Below are 22,335 nucleotides of genomic sequence, written 5' to 3'. Positions count from 1 at the left end.
GCCGAACCGCAACTACTGAACTTAGAGTAGAGTAGAATAGATTAGAGTAGTTTAGCACAGCCAGATTGACAGTGCATCAAGACCAGCTCCAGCTGCGCACCGAAGACCCCCAGTACCCGCCCACGGCCCACTTCACAGTACTAAGTGAGAGCTACACGCCGACGCACTATTTCCGGCCTGACTCCACGCTGTTCGACAGTGCACGGTGACGTCTGCGGCCTGTTCTTCGCCAGTCCTGGACTGTTTTGCATGAACTCGAATATCTAGCTACCCCCTAACTTAGATTTAGCACTACCCTACAACTAACTACATTTCCGCTACGCGGTTTGGGGCCCTCACTTCTTTCGGCTTGGCCGTTGATGTCTTTGTACAACGAATAAGCTCACAGAGCAGACGCACATATTAAAGACATCACATGCCCCAAACCGCGTAGCTCTCTTCTTGTATTGTATATGTGTACGTTAGTGTAATTTAGTGTTATCTAAACTCACTATGGGTAGAAATCAGAAAAAAAAAGATTTTGAATATATGACTTTCAGCGCCCTAATATTGCTTAGATTGCCTTTAACAGTACACAAAATACATGTACCACCTGTATATTCATGTTAGTGCAGGTATTTGAAGTTGTGCAGGTATTTCTGATATCTACCTGTACCTAACCTGTACTGATCAATGTTCATAGGTGTATTGTATGCTGATTTTTGTTTGCTGTATTGAATATTTAATATACAGGCTGTACATATATTTTGCCTACTGAGGGCCAAGGCTGACATTGCATGTATGCAGAAAATGTACTTGAGCTGCTGGGGCTCAACTTGAGCCCCAAGGTTGCTAGAGTGATCAGGAAGATGTCTGACAAAAGTGGCATGAGTTCTACATGTAGGTTTACAGGCCCATGTGACATGTGTCAGGTTTAGCAGGGGGGACAGAGTCCAAAGTGTCCCCACAAATGTGACTTTTAACACTGGCACTGATTATAGCAGGGATGCCTTAACCTCGCCCTGATGCCTAACTCTAACCAATAGAGAATGGGGTGCTGAACGGCTATGTCAGTGTGCTAAAGGTTAAAGTGAAGTTGTTGACCCTATTAGACACAATAGGACTTGTACTGGACTGAGAGCCACGCACGTAAAACCGAGGTGAAACCTAATTGTCCCACCCAATTGTACTGTAAACAGAAACCAGGCAAGTTGAAAGTGGAAACAGGAAGTAAGCAAAGTCCACTCAATGTTTGATTGTATGGTTTCTGTTGACCTGGTTTCCACCTCACCAAAGTGTAGTCATTGTTCTTATAGTCAAGTCAAAGGTTATTGCAAAACAGTTGTAACAGGTACAATGTAAGGATTGTAAGGTGAAGAGTTGAAGACTATTGGCTAGTTACGTTAATCTAGTGCAATTTACACATAGATTCTAAGGTACTGGAAATGGTTTCAGTCCTTAAAATGGGGTCCACTGTTCACTGTCTTGTCGAAAAGAGCTACATGTGAACTTCCACAGTACAATGGACCTGTAAGTACTGTAGCATCTGTTTAATTCCACCACCCTGAAACGATACATCCAAACAGATTTCAAACCCAACCGCCCCCAGTATAATGCACTCCTGTATATCTTACCAATGCATACCTGGAGGTGCCGCACTAGAGATCTCTCAAACCCACTGTTTTTCAAAGTGGCGGATTTATGTAACCCGGTGGATTTATGTTAATGCAGATTACATTCTGTAGATGCATTTAAGTTTGTGTGGTTTTTATTTCGTGCTAAGGCAAAAATGGAGTGTTTGCGGTGGTTTTAAGTTTGCGGCAGCGCTATAGTCACATACTGCTACAGTATTGGACAAAAATGTTTGCGGTGGTTTTAACATTTCTGCATTTAGAGTGTCAGTGTCCGTGAGCGCTTCCCTTCTCAGGAGAGCAGTGTCGATCTGGGAAGTACATTTTTGTACAAGAACATCTCCTCAAAATCCAAATGATGTTCTTTTGTAGGTGAGTGGCTGAAGATGGAGTGTCCTAACTGCGGGGAACCAGTTGGAGCTAAGCAGAAGTTCTGCCATGAGTGTGGGACAGGCCTGCAGAAGAGACAGAAGTTCCAAGACTCTGGGGAGGGAGGAGGAGCGGAGTCCACACCTAGCACAGTGCCTGTTGTGCCAGCAGGTGAGAAAAATGATTTACTTATAACCCAGTTTAGCCATTTTCCCTGTCTTCTGATTGAGTGGAGGGCTGTTTTTATGTATATGTATATGTCACAGTAGAGATTGGAATTTAGGACATTCAATTTGGAATTGTCCTAGGGCAGATTTGTCCTACGAAATGGAAAATTTTATGATTTAATCCATTTCCAAAACATTTTGATGTAATCGGAATTTGTGATTGTCCTGGAAGAATTCCCATTTGTCCTAGGACAGATTGTTATTCCAATACTATGTCCTTGGTGAATCATGGATTGCTACTTGGGACAAGGTGCCTGTCCTCATAGGTTTTACTAGCCATGTTTGTCAATCCTTGTATATTGTATATTGCAAACCAGTTTTGATACAAAGGAGATACTGAATTTGAAGTACACTTTGTATTCTTGTATCTACATGTACACACACACACACACACACACACACACACTCACACAAATATTATTTTTCAACAATCTTGGTTGCGAATGATTACCTGTGGCTGGGAAAGATGATGTTCAGAAAGTAATCTAGATATTATGTTATGCAAACATCTACATGAATCCTAATGTTCATGCTGAAATACAGAGTGGACAAAATGCAGTGAACTGTTTTAACATACATTTATTAACAGTTGTCCCTTTTGTTGTTAGCAGCAAAACTGACTGCTGAGCAGCCAGACGGCAGCAAAGTGTCGCAGCCTACTGGTGGGGGTGGTGGTGGTAGAAATGTGCACATATCCAGTCTGTCAACCGACCACAATGCTAACATGGAAATCAACACCATGTCCACAAGTGACAAAAACATCAAACCCATGGATCCTGAACCCATGGAGACTGACTCGGTACAAGATGAGAAGGGTGCTTCAAACGACGGTGGCTCTTCAGAGGCCTTGAAGGATGGGATACCTCCAGATATAGAGGGAAGCACAAGTTGCGTTGGAGGGGAGACACCTTTGCCTGATGACAAACGCCCAGTGTCTCCTACTGTCCTGGCAGATACTCTACAGAAGTCTGTTCAGCTGGACAGTCCTGTCCAAGAAACTTGTACACATGTGCAGGGGTTTGAGGGAGATGTTGGCAGTCTTGGCAAGGAAGGAGCTCAGAGTACTCAACCCAGTACAGGTGTACTGGGGCTTGAGAAAGGAGATGTAGGCAGTCTCAACAAGGGAGGAACTAAGAGTAGGAAATCCACAGAGAAAGGCCAAGGGGATAATCAAAAGAGTCACCTACAGGCTCGCTGTCCTCCCAAGCAAATAGATGATTCATCCGAAACCAGTACAGCTGTGCAGAGGTTTGAGAAAGGAGATGTTGGCAGTCTCAACAAGGAAGGAGCTCAGAGTGTCCGACCCACAGAACTAGGTCAAGGGGATAACCAAAGCAGCGATCTACAGGCTAGGTTGCCACCTAAGCTGTCAGGTACATGTAATACCATAGAAGCTAGTACAGGTGTACAGGGTCTTGAGAAAGGAGATGTGGGCAGTCTCGGCAAGGGAGGAGCTCAAAGAAGCCAACAGACAGAGTTAGGTCAAGGAGACAGCCAAAGCAGTGATCTACAGGCTACCTGTCCACCCAAGCCACCAGATAGTACAGCAAAGGATGAGCAAGTCACAAAGACTGCAACAAACAAGTCTAACAAAAATAAAGGACCACAGAAAAGTGACGGGAAACTAAGAGAGGAAACAGTTCAACCTGAACCAACAGAAGAAAAGGAGCCACAGACCCAAGCAATTGTCAGTTCAGAGGCACTAGGCCAGGCCAAACCAGCTCCTAAATCTAAGACCAAAGCTTTCGAACAAGAAATCATTCACCACCCTCCCAAGGATGAGCATCGCTTAGAGGCTAACAAAGACACAGCCCATGGAGAAGACCAAGATAAGGAGAAGGAAAAGACTCGAGTGCAGGAGGAGAGTGATCAGCACGATGAAGACCTCCAGGACATGCCTTTTGCTGATACAAGCATGGAAGACTCTGTCATGTATGTGGGGGAAGATGAGGGGAACAGTCATGATGGCCCTTCTAAATCTGCCGACCAGGTGAGGTTTATGGACCATTGTTTCAAATTTTGATCAGATTGAAATTATTCAGTGTAACAATATACATTGGACTTCAACATCTTATATTGATATTTACAATGAACATATGAAGTCAATATTACAGCCTAAGTGATTGCCTCATGTTTTATCATCTAACCTAAAATGTGTCTTCAAATTTTGAGAGAAAAACAGTTTTAGAAAAGAAGAAGCCATCCCTCTACATCTGTAATGCAACACTTACATTTACATGATGAGCAGAATTCATAGCTATTGATCTGATCAAGGTATATCTTTACAAAGCAAATATTTCTTTATGTTGTGCAGGATGCTGATGGATGGCAAGTCCAGAAATCCAGAAAGCAGAAAAAGCGGGAACATAAAAACAGAAAAAGGCAAGAACCAGTAGACAACAAGGCACAGAAAGAGCAGGAAAATCAGTGAGTATTAAAGACAAGAAAAGCTTTGATATACAATTTTATTGCGCTTATTTTTCCATTCCTTTCCATCACAACATTCTACATGTATGTGGGTGAGCCTACAGCAGGGAGCAATTTGAAACATTTTAACATTTACAACACATGTCAACCTAATCAAACCTTACGTTCTGGTCTTACACAGCTTGTACAGTACTTACAGTACATAAACTATTATGCCTTGAGGCAGTTTACCAGTTATGGGAAACAAACAAACAAACAAACAAACAAACAAACAAACAAACAAACAAACAAACAAAGTTGATAATAACAGATATTTACCACATGTCAACATAATCAGACCTTAAAATCCAATGTTTTAAGCCTTGAGGCAGTTTACCCATTATGCATAGCAAACAAAATACATTGAATTTTTCTTATTGCTTTTTGGTTAATCCTTGGATTTTTTGTCAACATGATTTGTATATGGCCAACACCTTCCAAATGCTTTCTTTTCTCTTCTCTCCAGGTCACATCACACCTCTTCACCCAGCAAGAATGTACACCAGCCACAGCAGACCGGCCAGTATGATGGAGGAGCAACAATGACCTTGCACTTCCATGTCCTTGTCTCTCCTGACTTCAAAATGAAGCCGGATGTGGAGAGGGTTCATGTCAGGAGTGACATAGTTGAATGGAAGAGCCTTGCCGTCCTTGAAATTACACGGTAGGAATTGTCACTTTTCTTATGAAAAATACTGTTAATCGGGAGATACATGTATATGCAGAGTGTTTTTTGCCAATACATCACATCGCAAACCACGATTGCACTCTGTCTTCCATTGCATCATGATAGTTGTTTCAACTGCAAACTTAGAACACCGAAAACACCTCTCTTCCCCTCCCAAATTAAGTCCCTGTGAATATAATCATAATATTCCATTCTTCTATGTTATTAACATCACTGAAAGATTAAATTTGGATCACAGTTTCAGCTTCAGTACCACTTGTAGGGTTCTTCTGTGTTTTTTGTTGGGTGTTGGTTGTTTGAAGGTCGCGGGTGGTCGCCACACGTTCTAGTAGTAGTCACTTTGGTTGGGAATGTCTTAGGCTTTGGGGTGAGTCATGGGTAGTTTGGAGACTAGTTGGGAGTCAGTCATCAGTGGTTATGTTGTGGCTGAGAGTCAAAGTTGACTACTGACTTACTCCCAACCACCCGCCAATCACCAGCCAACCCATTCCAAACCTCCCGTCCACAGCCATATGTTTTGAAAATTTCAAAACATTGAGCTGGCACAGCCAACACTTGCCAACTGCATCGAACACCAGCCAACCAAGCTCCTGAACCTGACTCTAAACCATGGTTGGTGGAAGGTCGGGAGGCCATGTTCGCTATGTGTCAGTTTCTCTTAGTCATCAAATGTATTGAAAGGCTGCATGAATTCACTGATCCTTACTTTTTCTGCAGGGACCTGAAAGATGGCTACCTGGTAGCAGAAGGCAAATGCAGTGTTAATCTTAAGAGAGTAAGCAACAACAAATACGTGTCGTTCAAGTATGCTGTGGTGAACCAAGAGGGCAAGGTGAAGTGGGAATTCATCCACTATAACATGGGTGGTGGAGTGATTGTCAACAGATGCTTCAAGCTTTCACCTGAAGAGTGCCAAGCAGGTGGTATGTGTAGTTTGCGCTCATTGTTTAACTAAATAAAAGCTTCTATGAGGAACATTGAAATTTTTAATAACTGGAAAATATATAACATCGATAGCCACAGGCACTCACATAACTTCTGGTGTATTGCACATCATTAATGTGATAAACCGAGTATGTTTGCTATGTATTCCTTGTTTTATATATTCTTCCCTTTTCAGAAGCAAGCAGTATGGGTACATGTAATTCTGTAATTAGTTCAGCTGGCTGATATTTTACCATGTACCAAAGATTTGCACTTGATGGAACAGATTTCGCTATCATGGCAATTCTTTGTTATAAGTATCCCTGATATTTATTTGTAGGACAACAAGCAGCTATAAATTTTACTACTGTATGATCCATCATTCATTCAAAATGACCTCATTGTGTATTACTGTAGCTGAAGTACACCTATACAATGATGCGATGCAAGTGGAGCGTGGACTTAAGGACAAATTTAAGTCTTTCATTGGCTGGAGTAGTGTGGAGGAGAAAGTGGCTCACGATCGTCAGGTTGCCGTCCAAGCATGGTTGCCACAATGGAATGGCTTTACATGTGATCAGCAGGGTGAAGAGCAACTGGCATGTGATGTTATGAAGCAGGTTGAGGATGTTTGCCGTTGGGTGGAGACCAGCCCAGTTTCTGATGGCTATTACAATAGGAGGAGATGGGAACTTAGGGAGTTTTCCATCACAAAGGTAAGAATGTTTGAAGCATGATGTTCATTTGCTAATCCCAGATTTATTCCTTTTATGGCTTATTCCATTGCTTTCCTTTCAAAATAGTTTCATTGAATGACTCACATACAAGTTAGCAAGCAATAAAACAATTTATGGTACAACAGGTACTGATGGACTACATTGGTCCTAAACTGGAACAGCTGGCAAAGGAACACAAGACTGAGAGCCCAGCAGCAGCCCAGGCACGGATTGTGTCCGCTCTCTCCATCTGTTGGCTGGTGCACAAGTTCAAACTCCAACTGGACTTCCAACAGGCACACACCCTGTTTGAGGGTCTCCTCATCAGGCCTGATGTCAAGGACAAAAGTTGCCACGAAGTTGAGGCATTTTCTCTTCACTTTTTCCAGGATGGAAGGCTGAAGTGAGTGATGTTGAAGATTTGCTAAGTTATCCATTGTGGGCATCTACATGTACTTGTCATGTTTGAGGGGCTCCCTACGACACAGAGAAAAAAACTTGCCATGAGAGCTTGAGGCACTTTCTCAGAATTTCTGCTTTTATGGAAAGCTAGATAAAAAGTAAGTGCTAATATTGATATTGTTGTGCACTTACTGGGGTATTCTTTATGTGTGGCTAGGTATGAGGTAAAGTGTCTTCTTATGCAGAGCATCAGATATTGTTATTTTTTGTGCATCTTTTGGGTAGCTGTTTTGTGTAGATCACAAGACGTTCTTTAGATAAACCTTAATGAATATAGCAGCAGGAAATAGTTCTTTTGTGTAACAAGTTCTATCATATAAAATCAACTTGTATTCATCAGTTTGTTGATAGATTTGCAAAGTACATGTAGTTCGGCCATGATATAAAGTGGAATACTGTCTTTCAATGTCTCTTCTGTAGGGAGGTCACAAATGCTGTTGCAAGCCTCATGAACACTGCTATGTCAGGAGATGCAACAATGCTGACATCTAGGTGGCTGCTGGCATTGCCTGTTCTCCACTTCTTGCAGAATGAGTCAACACCTTTCAAACCAACAACACCCACAACAGACTTTCAGAAAGCATCACAGAAATGGTGGGGCTTAGAAGGACTCAAGTATGGACAATTCAAAAAGAACATCAACTATCGGTGAGAATTTATTTCAGTGCTTGCTATAATTGTATTTCAAGTTTCTATGCAGTCACCAGCATATGTATGTATCACATTACTGTTAAATGATGCCTTCTTGACAGAATAGAAATACTTTGAGATGTGTTGAGAAACAGTAAAATAATGCAAGTCACTTTATCTTCACGGTCGCAAAATTTCACGGTGTGAGGAAAACTGACATTTTCACTGTACTCTTACTTCACCGTGGCGGCAAGTGATTTACAGAACAGTCGTGTGAAGGAATCATAAATAATAACTAGAATGGCAACATTTTCGGGAAAATGCAGAATATTCCCCTCCCATTACCTACACCTCAAATATGACATCCTTAGCATTGACTGTAAGGATATGACGAAGTTTCTGCATAAATTATGCAAAGGAGGTCGGCATTAGCATAATTTATGGCCAGGTGTGTTTGGCCTTTCCTAAAGGTACCTACATCTCAAATATGACATCCGTAGCTTTTATGGTTAGGGATATGCATAAATTATCCATAATGCACTCATTAGCATAATTTATGGCCAGGTTTTCTGACCTTTCCTAAAGGTACCTGCAGCTCATCCGTAGCCTTTACAGTAAGGGAAAAACAAGTTTATGCATAAATTATGCAAATGAGGTCCGCATTAGCATAATTTATGTACAGGTGTGTTCACCTCTCCTAAAGGTACCTACATGTGAAATATGCCATCCGTAGTCTTTACGGTAAGGGATATACATACATTATGCAAATGAGGTCTGCATTAGCATAATTTATGTACAGGTGTGTTCACCTCTCTTTAAGGTACCTACATCTGAAATAAACCATCCGTAGTCTTTACGGTAAGGGATATACATACATTATGCAAATGAGGTCCTCATTAGCATAATTTATGCCCAGGTGTGTTCACCTTTCCTAAATATACCTACATCTCAAATATGGCATCTGCAGCTTTTACTGTAAACGCTATACAAGTTTTTGCATAAATTATGCAAATGAGGTCCTCATTAGCATAATTTATGTCCAGGTGTGTTCACCTATCCTACAGATACCTACATCTCAAATATGACATCTGTAGCTTTTACGGTAAGGGAAATACAAGTTTCTGCATAAATTATGCAAATGAGGTCCTCATTAGCATAATTCATGGTCAGGTGTGTTTACCTTTCCTAAATGTATCTACTTCTCAAATATGGCATCTGCAGCTTTTACTGTAAACGCAATACAAGTTTTTGCATAAATTATGCAAATGAGGTCCTCATTAGCATAATTTATGTCCAGGTGTGTTCACCTTTCCTACAGATACCTACATCTCAAATATGACATCTGTAGCTTTTACGGTAAGGGAAATACAAGTTTCTGCATAAATTATGCAAATGAGGTCCTCATTAGCATAATTCATGGTCAGGTGTGTTTACCTTTCCTATAGGTATCTACATCTCAAATATGACATCTGCAGCTTTTACTGTAAACGCAATACACGTTTTTGCATAAATTATGCAAATGAGGTCCTCATTAGCATAATTTATTGTCAGGTGTATTCACCTTTCCTATAGGTACCTTCATCTCAAATATAACATCCGTACATTTCAACATAAGGTACATATAACTTGCTGCAATACCATTAGTAGAGCTACCACCGCACATCTACTTGGTTTTTGGCAGAAGAAAGAAGAAGAAGAAGAAGAAGAAGAAGAACAGGCAAGCAAAAACAGTATATCCCCCTTCCCACTGGAAGGGGAATATAACAACAGGTCTTTCATGGTGATGATAACTTTACAGTACAGGGGTGACCATGAAAACAGTGAACATAAAGTTACATCACTGTGAAAGACACAAGAATTACAGCAAGTATAAATCGTTGATCAATGTAACTTCTGTTACTGAATTCAATACAATGACTTTGTTTCTAAAGTTCTGCTGAGAAGCCCCTTGCAGTGATGGAAGAGCTTGACCCAGCCTTGTTTGATGCTGATGCACTGCTGGAGCGATCATTCGCAGCTGTTTTGACAAACAAGGAACTGTTGGACCCCCTGACAGTGAAGACTATCACCCTCCCAACTCTGTGTGCTGCCATTGCTGTCAATGTTGCAAATGGGTATTCTTTAGCACGTGACGAGGACAGACAGGTAAGCTATAGATATGATACTGTAACTAACATTTATTTGGGGGTCAAACATGGACTATTTGAAGAGTTGGTATGACATAAAGAAAAAACAACACGGTGTATTACGCATCACCCTCGGTCCCAACCCTCCTTCGGGGTGATACGGAATACCCCGTGTTGTATTTTATATGTACTTCACTAATATGAATATTGGCCATAGCTTATTATGCACTTGTTGTATACTGTTTTTTTCTTCTTCAGGAGATCCTGGCGCTTGTTCAAACAGCAACAGCACTTGCCGCTAGTCATGTCAATGATGATAATGCAGACAAAGGGTGAGCCATTGGTGTATATAGCAGTTGCAAAATGCAAATAATTGTGAGATGAAACATGATATTATACATTGTGTATAGCACTTTTATATGCTTACATGATTGTTTTCATTTGCATGAATAAAATGTAGTAAATGTTTATTCCTTCAAGAACTTACAAGAAAATATGTTATCATGTAATCCCATTGTGTATACACCTCTTCTTTTTATGACAGTATGATAGGACATTTTCCTCCTGTGTGTCACGATAGTGATGCAGATTTGATGCTTGTTTCCACTGCTACAGGGATGATACAACAAGGAAAGAGGCATGTCAGACCTTCTGCATAGCTCATGAGGTATTGATGAGCAGTTTGGATGCCTGCACCTACCTTAATCGTTCCCCCATCCTCATTGGTGCTGTACACCTGGCTGCTGCCTGTATGACTAATCTTTGGCAACGTGTGGGCTCTGCAACGGAAGCCAAAATACAAAACATGCAGACAAGTATGATGAAACTTGTTGAGGAGGCAACCTCCCTCGTGATGAGGTGGATGGATAAACGGCTGAATGTGAGGATCTCCCCTTATGGAGCTGGGGAAGAGAGTAAGGTACGTATGGTCAACTTCTTGGTCTTTGTTGTAAGCTTGAAGATTATCAACTGTCATGTAAAAAATAACTACATTTTGATATAATTTGGGTTGGTAAGCTAGAAGATATATATACTGCATGGGATTGTTTTTCCAGTACTGCATTAGGCACCAATTTAGAAAGTAACACACCAGCCAGACACTAAAAGTGTAATACCGTAACAAGATTGTTTAATTGCTTAACAGACTTAGTATTTTGATATTGTAAACATCTAAAATTTCCATAACAATTGATATTCTATATATTATTTGCATGCCTTGCTGTTGCCCACATCAACTAGTCCTGAGGTTACATTTACTTGATAGTCATGGTAGATGTTGATGATCATGTCATTTCCTAGGTATGGCTGGGTCTTCTCAGTGTAGACTGGGGAAAGGAAGAGGTGAACAGCTACTGGAACAAAAGCCTGCTGGGGATGTTACGCCAACGTCTTGATGCTGTGAGTACTCGGAATTCTGTATTGCTTGGTTACTGTGACACTGATAACTTTGAATGAAAACCCTTTCTGGGATTCCTCTAAGTTTCAAATACTATGTGTAAGTTGAAAGGTACCATGATAAGGCAATTGATAAATTTCTATGGAGGTAATCATTTCATTATTGAACATAACTGCTGCAGAGCATTTTACAGAGATCTGTATCTGTATCTTCATAGCCAGTATAACTGCCCTTCGGCATATCACACTAGCTTTGCAGGCACGCGGCGCGGCAGCAGAGATGCGTCGCGGCAGCAGAGATGATTCGAAAACAACAAAATCAACTCTTTTTAGTGTCAAGTCTTTTAGTTCTGTAGGTATCACCACTTTACTGTTATATTGACATAGATTTAATCCACTTCCTCCAGATTTCCCCAATGGAGCGTGTGGAGCTGTTCTGTTCCATAGACACCTCCACTTTCCCACAGCACCTGTCACAGTGCTTCAGCGATGCGGCTTTTGAGGCAGTGGACAATATTGTTAAGGTATACATCTTTGTGCCATAACATCATTAGAGGAACAACTATAAGATTATCTTAAAGACATTTTACATAGTGAATGAAAATTTTGCCTAGGAAGGATAGATAGTAAATAATTATGCTGTATAATTATGTACATAGTTTGCTGGCTGCTTAACATTTTAAACCATATTTTTTTACAGCTGTCCTATGTTGAACTTGAATGTACATGTAATAAGTCACTGTTGTGAAAGTTTGGTAAAAAAGACAGGAGATTTGAGTTAACCCACAGTGCGTCTTTTGTGTTTCAGAGTAAAAATGGTCAGCAGATTGTTGCCAGCTACACAAGGTCACCAAATGAGTCCAAGTACAAGTATGGCAGCTTGTTCTCCAGGATGCTGTGCCGAACATGGCCAGCAACCAATCAGGGAAGGACACCTCCAACCAACTTGAGGCTCCTTCAACACATGCTCACATGGCAACCTTGTGCTGGGATCCTCAAACTTTTTGGTTAGTACTTCTTATCTAGCTAAATGTCACAAATATACGTTTTATGATGAACTGTAGGTGTTAGCACAAATCAGTGTACTATATAATGTTGATCTGTGAAAGTCTACATAAGTTCCCAAATAACTTGTGAAAATTTGGTACAGTACTGTACACATGTGGTGCTGAAAGTTAAAGATGTTAATTTTTGGCCTCTTGTATAGCATTTTTAAAACTTTTTTAAAAATGAATTCCGGGCAATGGTGTGGTTCGCATCACCTTTTTCTCCTCGGCTGTAATTTTACATCCAACTAATAACTGTTTCAATTTGCACAGGGGAGGCATCAGATCTGGTGGAAGTCCTGAATGAAGATAGTCAAACGCACATTGCCTCCTACAAGTCTCTGCTGGGCACAGCAATCCAGGAGCTCACCAAAGCCAGCATCGTCATCGGCCACCTGCAGCTCATTCTGCAGCACCAGAGGCAGTTCCTAGAGCTCTGCTCCGCTGTGGCTGTCAGCAGTCCGCAGGACGAAGATAAAGCCAAGAAGGCCAAAGGAAGTGGAAGGCATGATGCAAACATGGTGGTGAAAGTAGGGGATTCTGTCTGGACTGTCAAGCAGCTTGAGAAGGTTCTGGACTGGAGAGGAAAGGAAATGGAAGCAATCAACACGGAAACAAGGCAGATTGAGTGTTTCCTCAGCATGTGTGAAGACATCAAACCAGGTAACATTCCTTTACTCAATTAGTTGTGGTTACTGTACTGAAATCTGTTTGAAAATGATCTTTTTGATGCAAAAATTCTACTTAATATATTAAGCTATATGCACATTGCATACATTGTATGTACAAAAAATACAATTCATGAAACCACTACCAAATTTTATATATCAACTAGTATCATTTGCCAAATTGGCTTTGCCAATTGGGTTTGCCTTTGTTCCTTCCCCAGACTAAAGATCCTGTTTGCAAGTATCCCCGAGGCTCTTTTCAACAAGATGACTAATGATCTTATTTGATTGAAATATAATGAAGTTGCTTTATCAGAAGTTTTCATATGTTCTCTTATAGTTGCCAGCAAAGACCTGGAGCAAAAGGTCCGAAGAGACACTTCAACCATGTCCCTGAACAAGCTGTGTCAACCTGTAGTTGGCATTGACATTGCCAAAGTTTCCTTTGACCTGAATCAACCACCCAATGTCACCCACTTTGGCATCACTCCAGAGTTCAGGGAGATGTTGTCACACCTGGAAAACCTCAGCAAAAGTACTGTCTTCAACAAGATCTGGGAGAAGATGAGACAGACAGAGCCTGGTGAAGAGGAGGAGGCAATACCTGCACTTTCCGTTGACGCTGTTCTCAGCCAAGTTTGGAAACCCGCCTATCAGAAGTGGCTCGAACTTCGCCAGAACCTCAAAGATGGGAACATCACACTTGACGAGGTGGACGAAACATTCGGGCAGTTCAAGAACGAGTACAGGAAGCTTGAGAATGAGCTGAAGATGCTGGCAAAGAATCCAAGAGAGGGATGGATTAAGGAGCGTGTGCTACAGATTCAGCAGTACCACAAGCTGAACGAGCACCTGGATGCTGCAGATGTTGTGAAGGATGTCAAGGAGAAGTACAACCTGAAGGGAGACTTTAAAGGAGTGGAGGTCCTACTGCATTCGGTAAGTAGACTGTTTGTTCTGTAAAATATACATTGTAAACATTATAACATGCTTGTTACTTGAGTGTATTTTTTCCTGAACAAATAAATAGATAAATGTATGTATTGTATTCCTTTAGGATTAGACATGAACAACACTAATGTAGGTAGCTGATTCTTCTTTGTTGTTGTCAAATTATGCAGAAAGAATTAAGAAAAGAATTTCTGTTCTTTTTTGTGTGAAAGATTTTAGTCTTATTAGTCGAAATTTGCCTGCTTGAGTCACACTACCATTTAGCAGTTTGTATGCACTGCAGTCTGTCATGTATATGATGTAAGGAATTGTGATGGTTTCTTTGTTACAGAAAGCCAAAAACTTCAAGCAGAATCCACTGAGTTCCATCAACAGGAAAGTGGTGAATGCAGGGAAGCTGCTTGCTGACATGACAGAGGAGAGGATAGAGAGCATCAGGATGTTTGTCAAGTGTCAGCGGCTGGTGGACTGGCTGAGGACAAAGATCCATGGTACGTTAGTCATTAGCATACATCTTACAAATGGCTGATGAATGTATTCTTTAACCTGTATCTCTCTTCAAAGAAGCTGTTTGGCATGATTCCTATTGGTTACAGAATTAGGCAGTAGGGAGAAGGTTAAGATTTAACATGTATGCTGCTGTACATGGCAAATGATCTGACTTAGAAGATGGGTTATGGAATGTTTCTTGCTAACATTTATGATTATTTCATAGACATTTTTGTTACTGTATCCCAAATTGACTCCATAGAAGATATACTGTAAATGCATTTAAGTTCATGCGGTTTTTATTTCGCGCTAAGGCGATTATAGAGTGTTTGCGGTGGTTTTAAGTTTGCGGCAGCGATATAGTCACATACTGCTACGGTATTGGACAAAAATGTTTGCGGTAGCTTTAAGTTTCGCGGAGAAACAGTCGCCGCGAAAACCGCGAACATAAAACCACCAAGAACATTTCTGCATTTACAGTATATCAGTGTGGGACTGACAAATGGTAATTCATGAAATAAAAACTGGTAATAACTTTTAGGTGTGTAATCACAAATCTCTTTCTTACAGATACCAAGGAACTGAAGGTGTTTGTGGACCTGGCCAGCATCTCTGCCGGTGAAAGTGACATTGAGGTTGACAAAGTGAACTGCCTCCTGTCTGCTGGGGTTGGATATGCACCTCTCATCTACGACCTGGATGAGGAGTCTGACTTTGATGAGCTGATGAAGTGCTGCAGGCACTTCTGGGCTGCCCTGGAGAAGGACAAGCACCTGCCCAAGAAACTGGTCAGGATTAGTTTTGCACTGATGTTGCTTCTGGTACAATTGGATCTACTTGTTCAAGCTCTTGACCTTAGCACACTGAAGTAGTCATATGGCACCCCATTCTCAATTGGTTACTGAGTTAGGCAGCAAGAAGAAGGTTAAACTTTGCTACGTAGTCACCTGTATGAAGATATGAAGCTAATGCAAAGTTTTGACATGGACATCAGATCTGTCTGATTGCTGCAGTATTACCACCATACCTGTGAGTCAACTTTGTTTATCCTCTTATATAATTCCAGAGGGACACCTGGCGCAACCTGGAGTGGCTGAAGGGCGTGAGTGACTCCCATGGGTCTGTGGAGATGTCCTCTCTGTCTCAGACAGAAGCCATCAATGCCAGGGGCGTCTACGAGATTGGATGCTTTGGACAAAACCAGGCATTGGTAAGCTCATATGGAATGTCTTGAAAAATCTTGTTAGATGCTTCTGTTGTGTTATTGCCTTGCACTTACACTACTTCAACTAAATACTTCAACAAAAGCTGTAGTATATTGAAACTGAAAAAAATGGTCAAGTTTTGCATGCAAAGGTTGGTTATGAGTCAATCAATGATATTGTCTGTTACTACAAAGATGACAGACTTTTTTTTCTAAACATGGTGCTATGCCCTCTTATCATTGCGATTGGGAACAGATTCTGCTAAAAGTAGAAAATTGCCCTTACACTCTTTCTTTAACAAACCCCCGGATGATTTCAGTTGTGTATCATTTATGGCATTTCTTACTTGCTAATCAATATTCTTCAGAATGACTTGGAGTCAGTAGTCAGACTGAGAGTGGAAGGAGCCGAGTCTGAGGAGGTTGATGATGAAGACATGGCTGCTAAGGAGCTTAAGGAGTACAACCTGTCCATGCTGAAGAGTCTGCAGAGTAAACTGATGCTGCTGGCAGGGAAAGCCGACAAGGGCAGCCAGGAAGTGGACAGATTTGTGGAGGTCAGTTGCAACTTGTCAAGCTACATTTATACTTACATTCTCTCTAGTAGACCCTTTACATCAGTGTCTCTAAAATTTCTAGCATACTGAATTGAAGAAAGTGGACAGATTTGTGAAGGTCTTATGTTCTACCTTGTTTGTTACGTCTAACTGTATACTTTCATCATTTTTTTTTATAGATTACATGTGTTGTCCACAGGATATGATAAAAAAGAATGTGAAATTTAGCTCTTTTCTTCTTTGGTTCTGTCATAGTATCTTCAATGAATTTTCTAGCTTTCTAGATTAATCTAATCAATTTGCAAAATAATGTAGAAAATTTATTCTGTCACTCACTCACTCACTCACTCACTCACTCACTCAATTCATTTCAGATTCTGACAGGAGTGACAAGACTGGGACAGGCCTATGTGCACCTTTACAACGCTGGTGCCGTCCTGTTCAACAACTGGAATGCAGTTGTTTACTGTGAGGGAGACCGAAGGGTGAAAGTCATGGTCAACTTCGGCTTTGACACACCCGTTCTCTATGGAACAAGGGCAGCAGTTGAAGAACAGTTGACCCAGCTGGCAAAGTACATGGAGGTCTGCCTGGAGGAGTGGGTTGGTGCCATGGACAAGGCCAGACTTGAGTATGACGAACTGAATCACTTCACCACCGAGCAGATTGTGGTTCTTCGCAAAGCTCTGGCTAGGATGATTGATCCCAGTAAAACGGTGACACCCCAAGTCCTGGCCCTGCTGTCCAGCATCAAGCCACTGTGTGCTGAAGAGCACATCAGGAGGGCTATGGCAGGTGTTGCAGGAGACATTGATGCCATGGAAGAGGAGAACGTCAAAGAAGAACCAATGATGGAGGAGGTAGGAAAGAAGCTGTCTTCCATGGATGATGAAGAGAGGGAGGAGTTTATGGAGAAGCTGAAGCAGCTGGTGCCTGATCTGACAGAACGGGTTGCCATGGCAGCCATGAAGGCCACCAAGGGTAACGTGGAGGAGGCTGTTGGATGGTGCATCAGCAACATGGACGATGATGACATCATCGAAGAGGTTCTCAATGACGATGAAGAAGAGGAGAAAGAAGAGATGGTTGCTGCCGTGGAAGATGTCATCCCAGAGATGGTGGAAGACAGCAGTATCATGTTAACTTCCATACAAGAACCTGTGTCTCTTGCTGGCTTCACAAGCATGTCACTGTCCAGAGAGGAACCCAGGAAAGAGTAAGTGTTACAATTGTTAAGTCTCCTAGCAGATGCGCTTCACAACAATGTCATCTGTATTAACATTGTGCTTTTCTTTCTGTACATTTGTAAATAGTAGACAGTTATATTGTTTACTGTAACATCGACAACTTGAACAATAAATGTAGTAGCAAGTGTGCTTCATAACAATACCTGCTGTGATAATGATGTATATCTCCACAGCTCACTGACAAATATCTTTGCTTTTGTGTACTGTGATACCTATTTCTTTTCGCATTGTGTGTGTTGACGATGAGATAGATCAATAAAAGAATAGTTGTGACTAGATCTGACTCTTTTCACAGGACAATGATCAAAAGAATGGAGTCAGTTTGGGGAGAGTACCTGACCACTGTGAAATCCACTACATTTGAGGAGTACATCAGTATAGACCACCTGGCCTTGGTGCTGAGAAATCTTTCCAGCACTGGTATGTACTTTTGTACTTTGCATTCAAAGCTGTAGTCTGCAGTGTAATTTTGGGTTAGTCTATTTTTGCACAGGGAGATTTTGAAATAATAGTCAATTATTGTATGGCGGTGATTTAGGAACAGTCCATTTGTTGCAAGGGAAAGGGATGGGAAGTGATATTTTTAAGCATGTCTTGGCTTATATTTGTATCCAGGGTTTTTCTTAATGTATAGATATAATTTCCTTGCACATTGATATGATCTGTAGTACAAGTTTGGAAGTATGTGATATCTATTGCTAATTAAACAGACATAATTCTTTATCTTTCAGCAAATATCGCTGTTGGTCGACAGTGGCCAAGCAGATTCTTAGAGGCAGGCAAGCCTAACCTCGTTGTGTGTCCCCAAGGTAATGAAACTGTATCTATTTCAAATATTGCCTTTCTTGTTCTTTGAATATCTTCAGAATCAGATTGTTTGACTGTAAAATATTGTACACTATCTGATGGTGTGTGGAAAAAATTAACACTTTTTGGCCATGCCGCTATTGTGACTACCACAATGGTTCACTCCCTGTTTTTGTTTTTCATTTTCCAGATGACATCTGGCAGACAGTGTTGTCCCTGTACATGCAAGGCCAGACACAACAACCTCTCCCCTCCTACAGGGAGGTGCTCATCTGTACTCCTCACACATCTCTGGAAGAGGTTAGAAGTTGTTATTCTACATTTACATTTTTCTTGTTCCAAATTTTGTAAACCTACCAGGTATGACAAAGGCATATATGACAAATGTCCAGTACTGTGCATTCTTAGGAAGTTATTTTTAGAGTACTACCGGGTAGTATGTTTTCAGAAGCCTAATAGGAACCTGTTACTTTATAGTCTAATACCCATCAATTTGAATTACAATCTGGCAAAGAAGTATCTTTTCCTTTGTTTAAAAATAAATTTCACTATGATTATTTTGCTGGATTCAAAAAGAAAGATGACGATCAGTATGGTTAAACCCATTGACAATACCTTTCATCAGGTGGTCCTTCTGTGGAGGAGAGCTGTAGGAGACCAGACAGGAGGGATCTTCTGTCTGGTAGCAGCTGACCAGCTGGACTATGATGTCAGCGTCAGGGCGGAGGAGATGAGGTGCAAACTGTTCCAGGGAAAATCAGGTGATGACATGGCCATATTGAATGTAACACCATAGCAAGTGGCATTGAATGGCCAAGTGGCTAGGCTAGGGGACATGAAAATGAGAGGTCACAGGTTCAATTCCTGGCGTTCCTGGCTAGATCTAGACATTGTGTCCTTGGGAAAGGTACTTTACGCTACATGTACTTTCCTCAATACAACCAGGCATATAATGGGTACCCGACTTCGGTTGGGGAGGAAAAAGGTGGTCTAGACACAGTGTATGGGACTACTTTACTGACTACATTTTACCTTAGTTTACAGTGTTACAGTTACCATTATAGCATCGACTTGAAATGAAGATATGGTAATAGCAGCTGCTCCAGACCCAAAGCAGTGCATTTCAGCCCCGTCAATTGTAAGCTTCTCACTATTCTGCCCCTGGCTGCGAAGAGAGAGTAGTCAGCCCACCCAATAACAATAACTATCATATATTTTCCATTCCATCTGCTAGGCTACCATGTTGTAGTCGTGTGTACATCGGAGAGACAGCACCAGTCGTACATGGTGACTGCCCTGGACCAGTACAAGGTGCCTCTCCCCCACGTGCCCTCCCACGACCTCGTACAGGAGTACCTGCTGTCACAGTTCCAGCAACAGGACGCTGGCTCAGCTGGGCTGGCATCAGCTGTAGATCACCAACGGTAATGGCAACTTTCAGATATTTGCTATAGTTATTTTGCTATGCATGACTTTGTGTACAATTATGTTGAGGAAAATAATTTGTTTGAATAAACTTTTTGCTGATAATCTTCAGTTGTACATGTGAATTTTTTTTTCTATTTGGAAGTTTGTAGTTGTCAGTACGAAAGTTAGTGTACTTTTTTCTGTCAATAAATATTCTATTATCAAGTGAAAGAACACTCCTCGGCGCCTGTCAAACAAACTGCTTTTCACCCTATTCTGTTGTGTCAAGACATTATTTTTAAAAAGGACTGAAAAATTTGTTTCAGGTCATCTGTGCGAGTGATATCCTCCCAGCGAGCAGGTGTTGGCAAATCCCTTGTCGTCCAGCGTTTGTCCGAAGAACTCAAGAAGAAGCTTCCCAGGTCACTGCGGGGGAGAGTGTCCTACATCAAGGTCCCTCTGCATGAGGCTACAGTAAACAACGATGCAGTCCTGGAGGCGTTACTCCCTCATTCTGCCAACCCTGCCAGTTACTCTCCTAGGATCATCCATTTGGATATCTCTCCCTTAGTAGGAACATGATTTACTTCTTGCTTCTTGAATGATGCTTGTCACTGAAAAATTCACAATCCAGTAAACATTTTGGCTATGCTTAGGGTCTGAATGAACGTGCTGTTTAAGAATCTAACCTTAATCGACGTGCTATTTATTTGTAATGTTAGGTTCATAATGGAGTGGACTGTCTGCTGTTCAACCTGCTGGTGCTGGGTAGCCTGGTGGGGAGGGACGGGGCTGTGTGGAGACGCCTCCCCTGGGACATGTACGTGGTGGAGCACACCTACAAGCCACAGGCTACTGATGCACAGGTGAACTATGTGTTGCTCTCCAAGTTTGTACATGTACTTACTGCCCCTGTCATGGTATTCAAACCTTCTCCAGACTAAGGTTGGGTGTTAGTCGTAAGGTACATTTGTACAACAGTGACAACTGAAGACAGTGTTCCTGCATATCCAGAAGAAAGCAGAAACTGGATGACACAACCACATGGAAAGTATATGATCAGCAAAAATATCCATAATTTATAGTTGTCACTACTTGTTTGATGGATATCTAAGTTGTAACTTAGATATCTGCCCTGTCGCCATTTTTGCATTACTGATGGTGGATTACAAGGTAACATTATCATGTTGCATATATTTTCACCTGGACAACTCGCTTGATGGTCTCAACCAAGGCAACTTCAATCACATTCCATGTGGGAATTTCTGATGTAGGTGGAAAATTACTGCATATTATTGTTGTGATGTGTTACCAAGTTAACCTGGCCATTGATTTCTGTTACTCCACAGAAGACCAGAGAAGAGCACAAGTCGTTTGTGTCCATGCTGCCGAGTGTGACATGCATATCTCCGAGAGAGACCTACAACTTGCTGACAAAAGGTCAACAAGTCATTCCGGGTATGTCAACTTATTCCATTATCAGGTTGAAGTATTAGTAATCATCAATTGATCTAAGTAATATATTCATGTATTACAAAATAGTTGTTTAATGTACAATTCTTCACTGAAGTTCTAATCTCATAGATATTTTTTTTCACTTGACAATTGACAATTGAGTTTCATAAGCTACAGCATGTATTCATTTTTTTTTAAAAGGATGTTTAGAAGGAGTGCCATGTCTTGTATACATTTACATGCTGCTGCATGCCTTTGCTAGAGTTGCATCAAATGGTGATGTTAAGGAGTGTTTTACAGAACCTTCACTAGAGTTATAGTCTCATAGATTTCTTTTACCTTTGATTGATGTACTTATGAGTTTCATAAGCTCCAGTATTATTCATGCTTACTGTAAATACAGAAATGTTCACAGGTAGGGAGTGTTTTCAGTGGTTTTGAGGTCGTGTTTGAAACAATAGTAGCGCTACAGTCACACGATGGAACAGCTTTTTGCTGTTGTTTTAGATTAGCTGTAAAGAGTTCACTGCAAACATTTCTGCATTTACAGTAGTTTTAAGGATGTTATTACATTCAGTACATTTTGCTGCCTTTGCTAGGGTTGCGACAAGTGGATGACATGATGTTCAGGAGTGTGGAGTACCAGCGGCCGTACCAGTACCTCAGGCGATGGATGGCTAACACCAACCTGGAGACCTTCGTATTTACACCGTCCCACGCAGAAGGAAGTCATCAGAACTTTCTGCACACAGTTCTGAGGTACATGTAATGATAGACTCAGTAATAACTGAAATGAAATGTTATATTACATATGCATAGCTTTTCAGTTTGATAACACACTGAAGTTTTGTTGACAAAGGATGTGAAACCGGATAGTGAGTGAGTGAGTCA

The 22,335-nt window shown here is 41.2% G+C and overlaps 1 protein-coding gene across 4 annotated transcripts in view; it reads left to right on the top strand.

Annotated features, from left to right (window-relative positions):
- Positions 1-1,987: 1,987 nt before the first annotated feature.
- The window catches only part of LOC136439495 (E3 ubiquitin-protein ligase RNF213-like), a 63,125-nt gene continuing 42,777 nt past the window's right edge, over positions 1,988-22,335 (top strand). For 3 of the 4 annotated variants that reach the window (XM_066434916.1, XM_066434915.1, XM_066434913.1), the window contains exons 1-30: positions 1,988-2,150; positions 2,815-4,196; positions 4,521-4,633; positions 5,139-5,336; positions 6,078-6,283; positions 6,702-7,000; positions 7,147-7,403; positions 7,883-8,110; positions 10,024-10,237; positions 10,477-10,550; positions 10,834-11,137; positions 11,518-11,616; positions 12,021-12,137; positions 12,422-12,620; positions 12,933-13,322; positions 13,668-14,266; positions 14,610-14,769; positions 15,338-15,555; positions 15,834-15,977; positions 16,340-16,528; positions 16,903-17,744; positions 18,071-18,195; positions 18,507-18,584; positions 18,773-18,882; positions 19,208-19,343; positions 19,817-20,006; positions 20,316-20,559; positions 20,712-20,855; positions 21,339-21,447; positions 22,044-22,203. In XM_066434916.1, coding sequence (XP_066291013.1) covers positions 1,997-2,150; positions 2,815-4,196; positions 4,521-4,633; positions 5,139-5,336; positions 6,078-6,283; positions 6,702-7,000; positions 7,147-7,403; positions 7,883-8,110; positions 10,024-10,237; positions 10,477-10,550; positions 10,834-11,137; positions 11,518-11,616; positions 12,021-12,137; positions 12,422-12,620; positions 12,933-13,322; positions 13,668-14,266; positions 14,610-14,769; positions 15,338-15,555; positions 15,834-15,977; positions 16,340-16,528; positions 16,903-17,744; positions 18,071-18,195; positions 18,507-18,584; positions 18,773-18,882; positions 19,208-19,343; positions 19,817-20,006; positions 20,316-20,559; positions 20,712-20,855; positions 21,339-21,447; positions 22,044-22,203 — 7,682 coding nt within the window. In that variant the 5' untranslated portion in view covers positions 1,988-1,996. The remainder of the gene's footprint in view (positions 2,151-2,814; positions 4,197-4,520; positions 4,634-5,138; positions 5,337-6,077; positions 6,284-6,701; positions 7,001-7,146; positions 7,404-7,882; positions 8,111-10,023; positions 10,238-10,476; positions 10,551-10,833; positions 11,138-11,517; positions 11,617-12,020; positions 12,138-12,421; positions 12,621-12,932; positions 13,323-13,667; positions 14,267-14,609; positions 14,770-15,337; positions 15,556-15,833; positions 15,978-16,339; positions 16,529-16,902; positions 17,745-18,070; positions 18,196-18,506; positions 18,585-18,772; positions 18,883-19,207; positions 19,344-19,816; positions 20,007-20,315; positions 20,560-20,711; positions 20,856-21,338; positions 21,448-22,043; positions 22,204-22,335) is intronic. The other variant, XM_066434914.1, reaches the window with a different exon arrangement.

Source organism: Branchiostoma lanceolatum, chromosome 8 (assembly GCF_035083965.1).
Source record: "Branchiostoma lanceolatum isolate klBraLanc5 chromosome 8, klBraLanc5.hap2, whole genome shotgun sequence".
Taxonomy (NCBI): Eukaryota; Metazoa; Chordata; class Leptocardii; order Amphioxiformes; family Branchiostomatidae; genus Branchiostoma; species Branchiostoma lanceolatum.
This window is presented reverse-complemented; position numbering and strand designations above follow the sequence as displayed.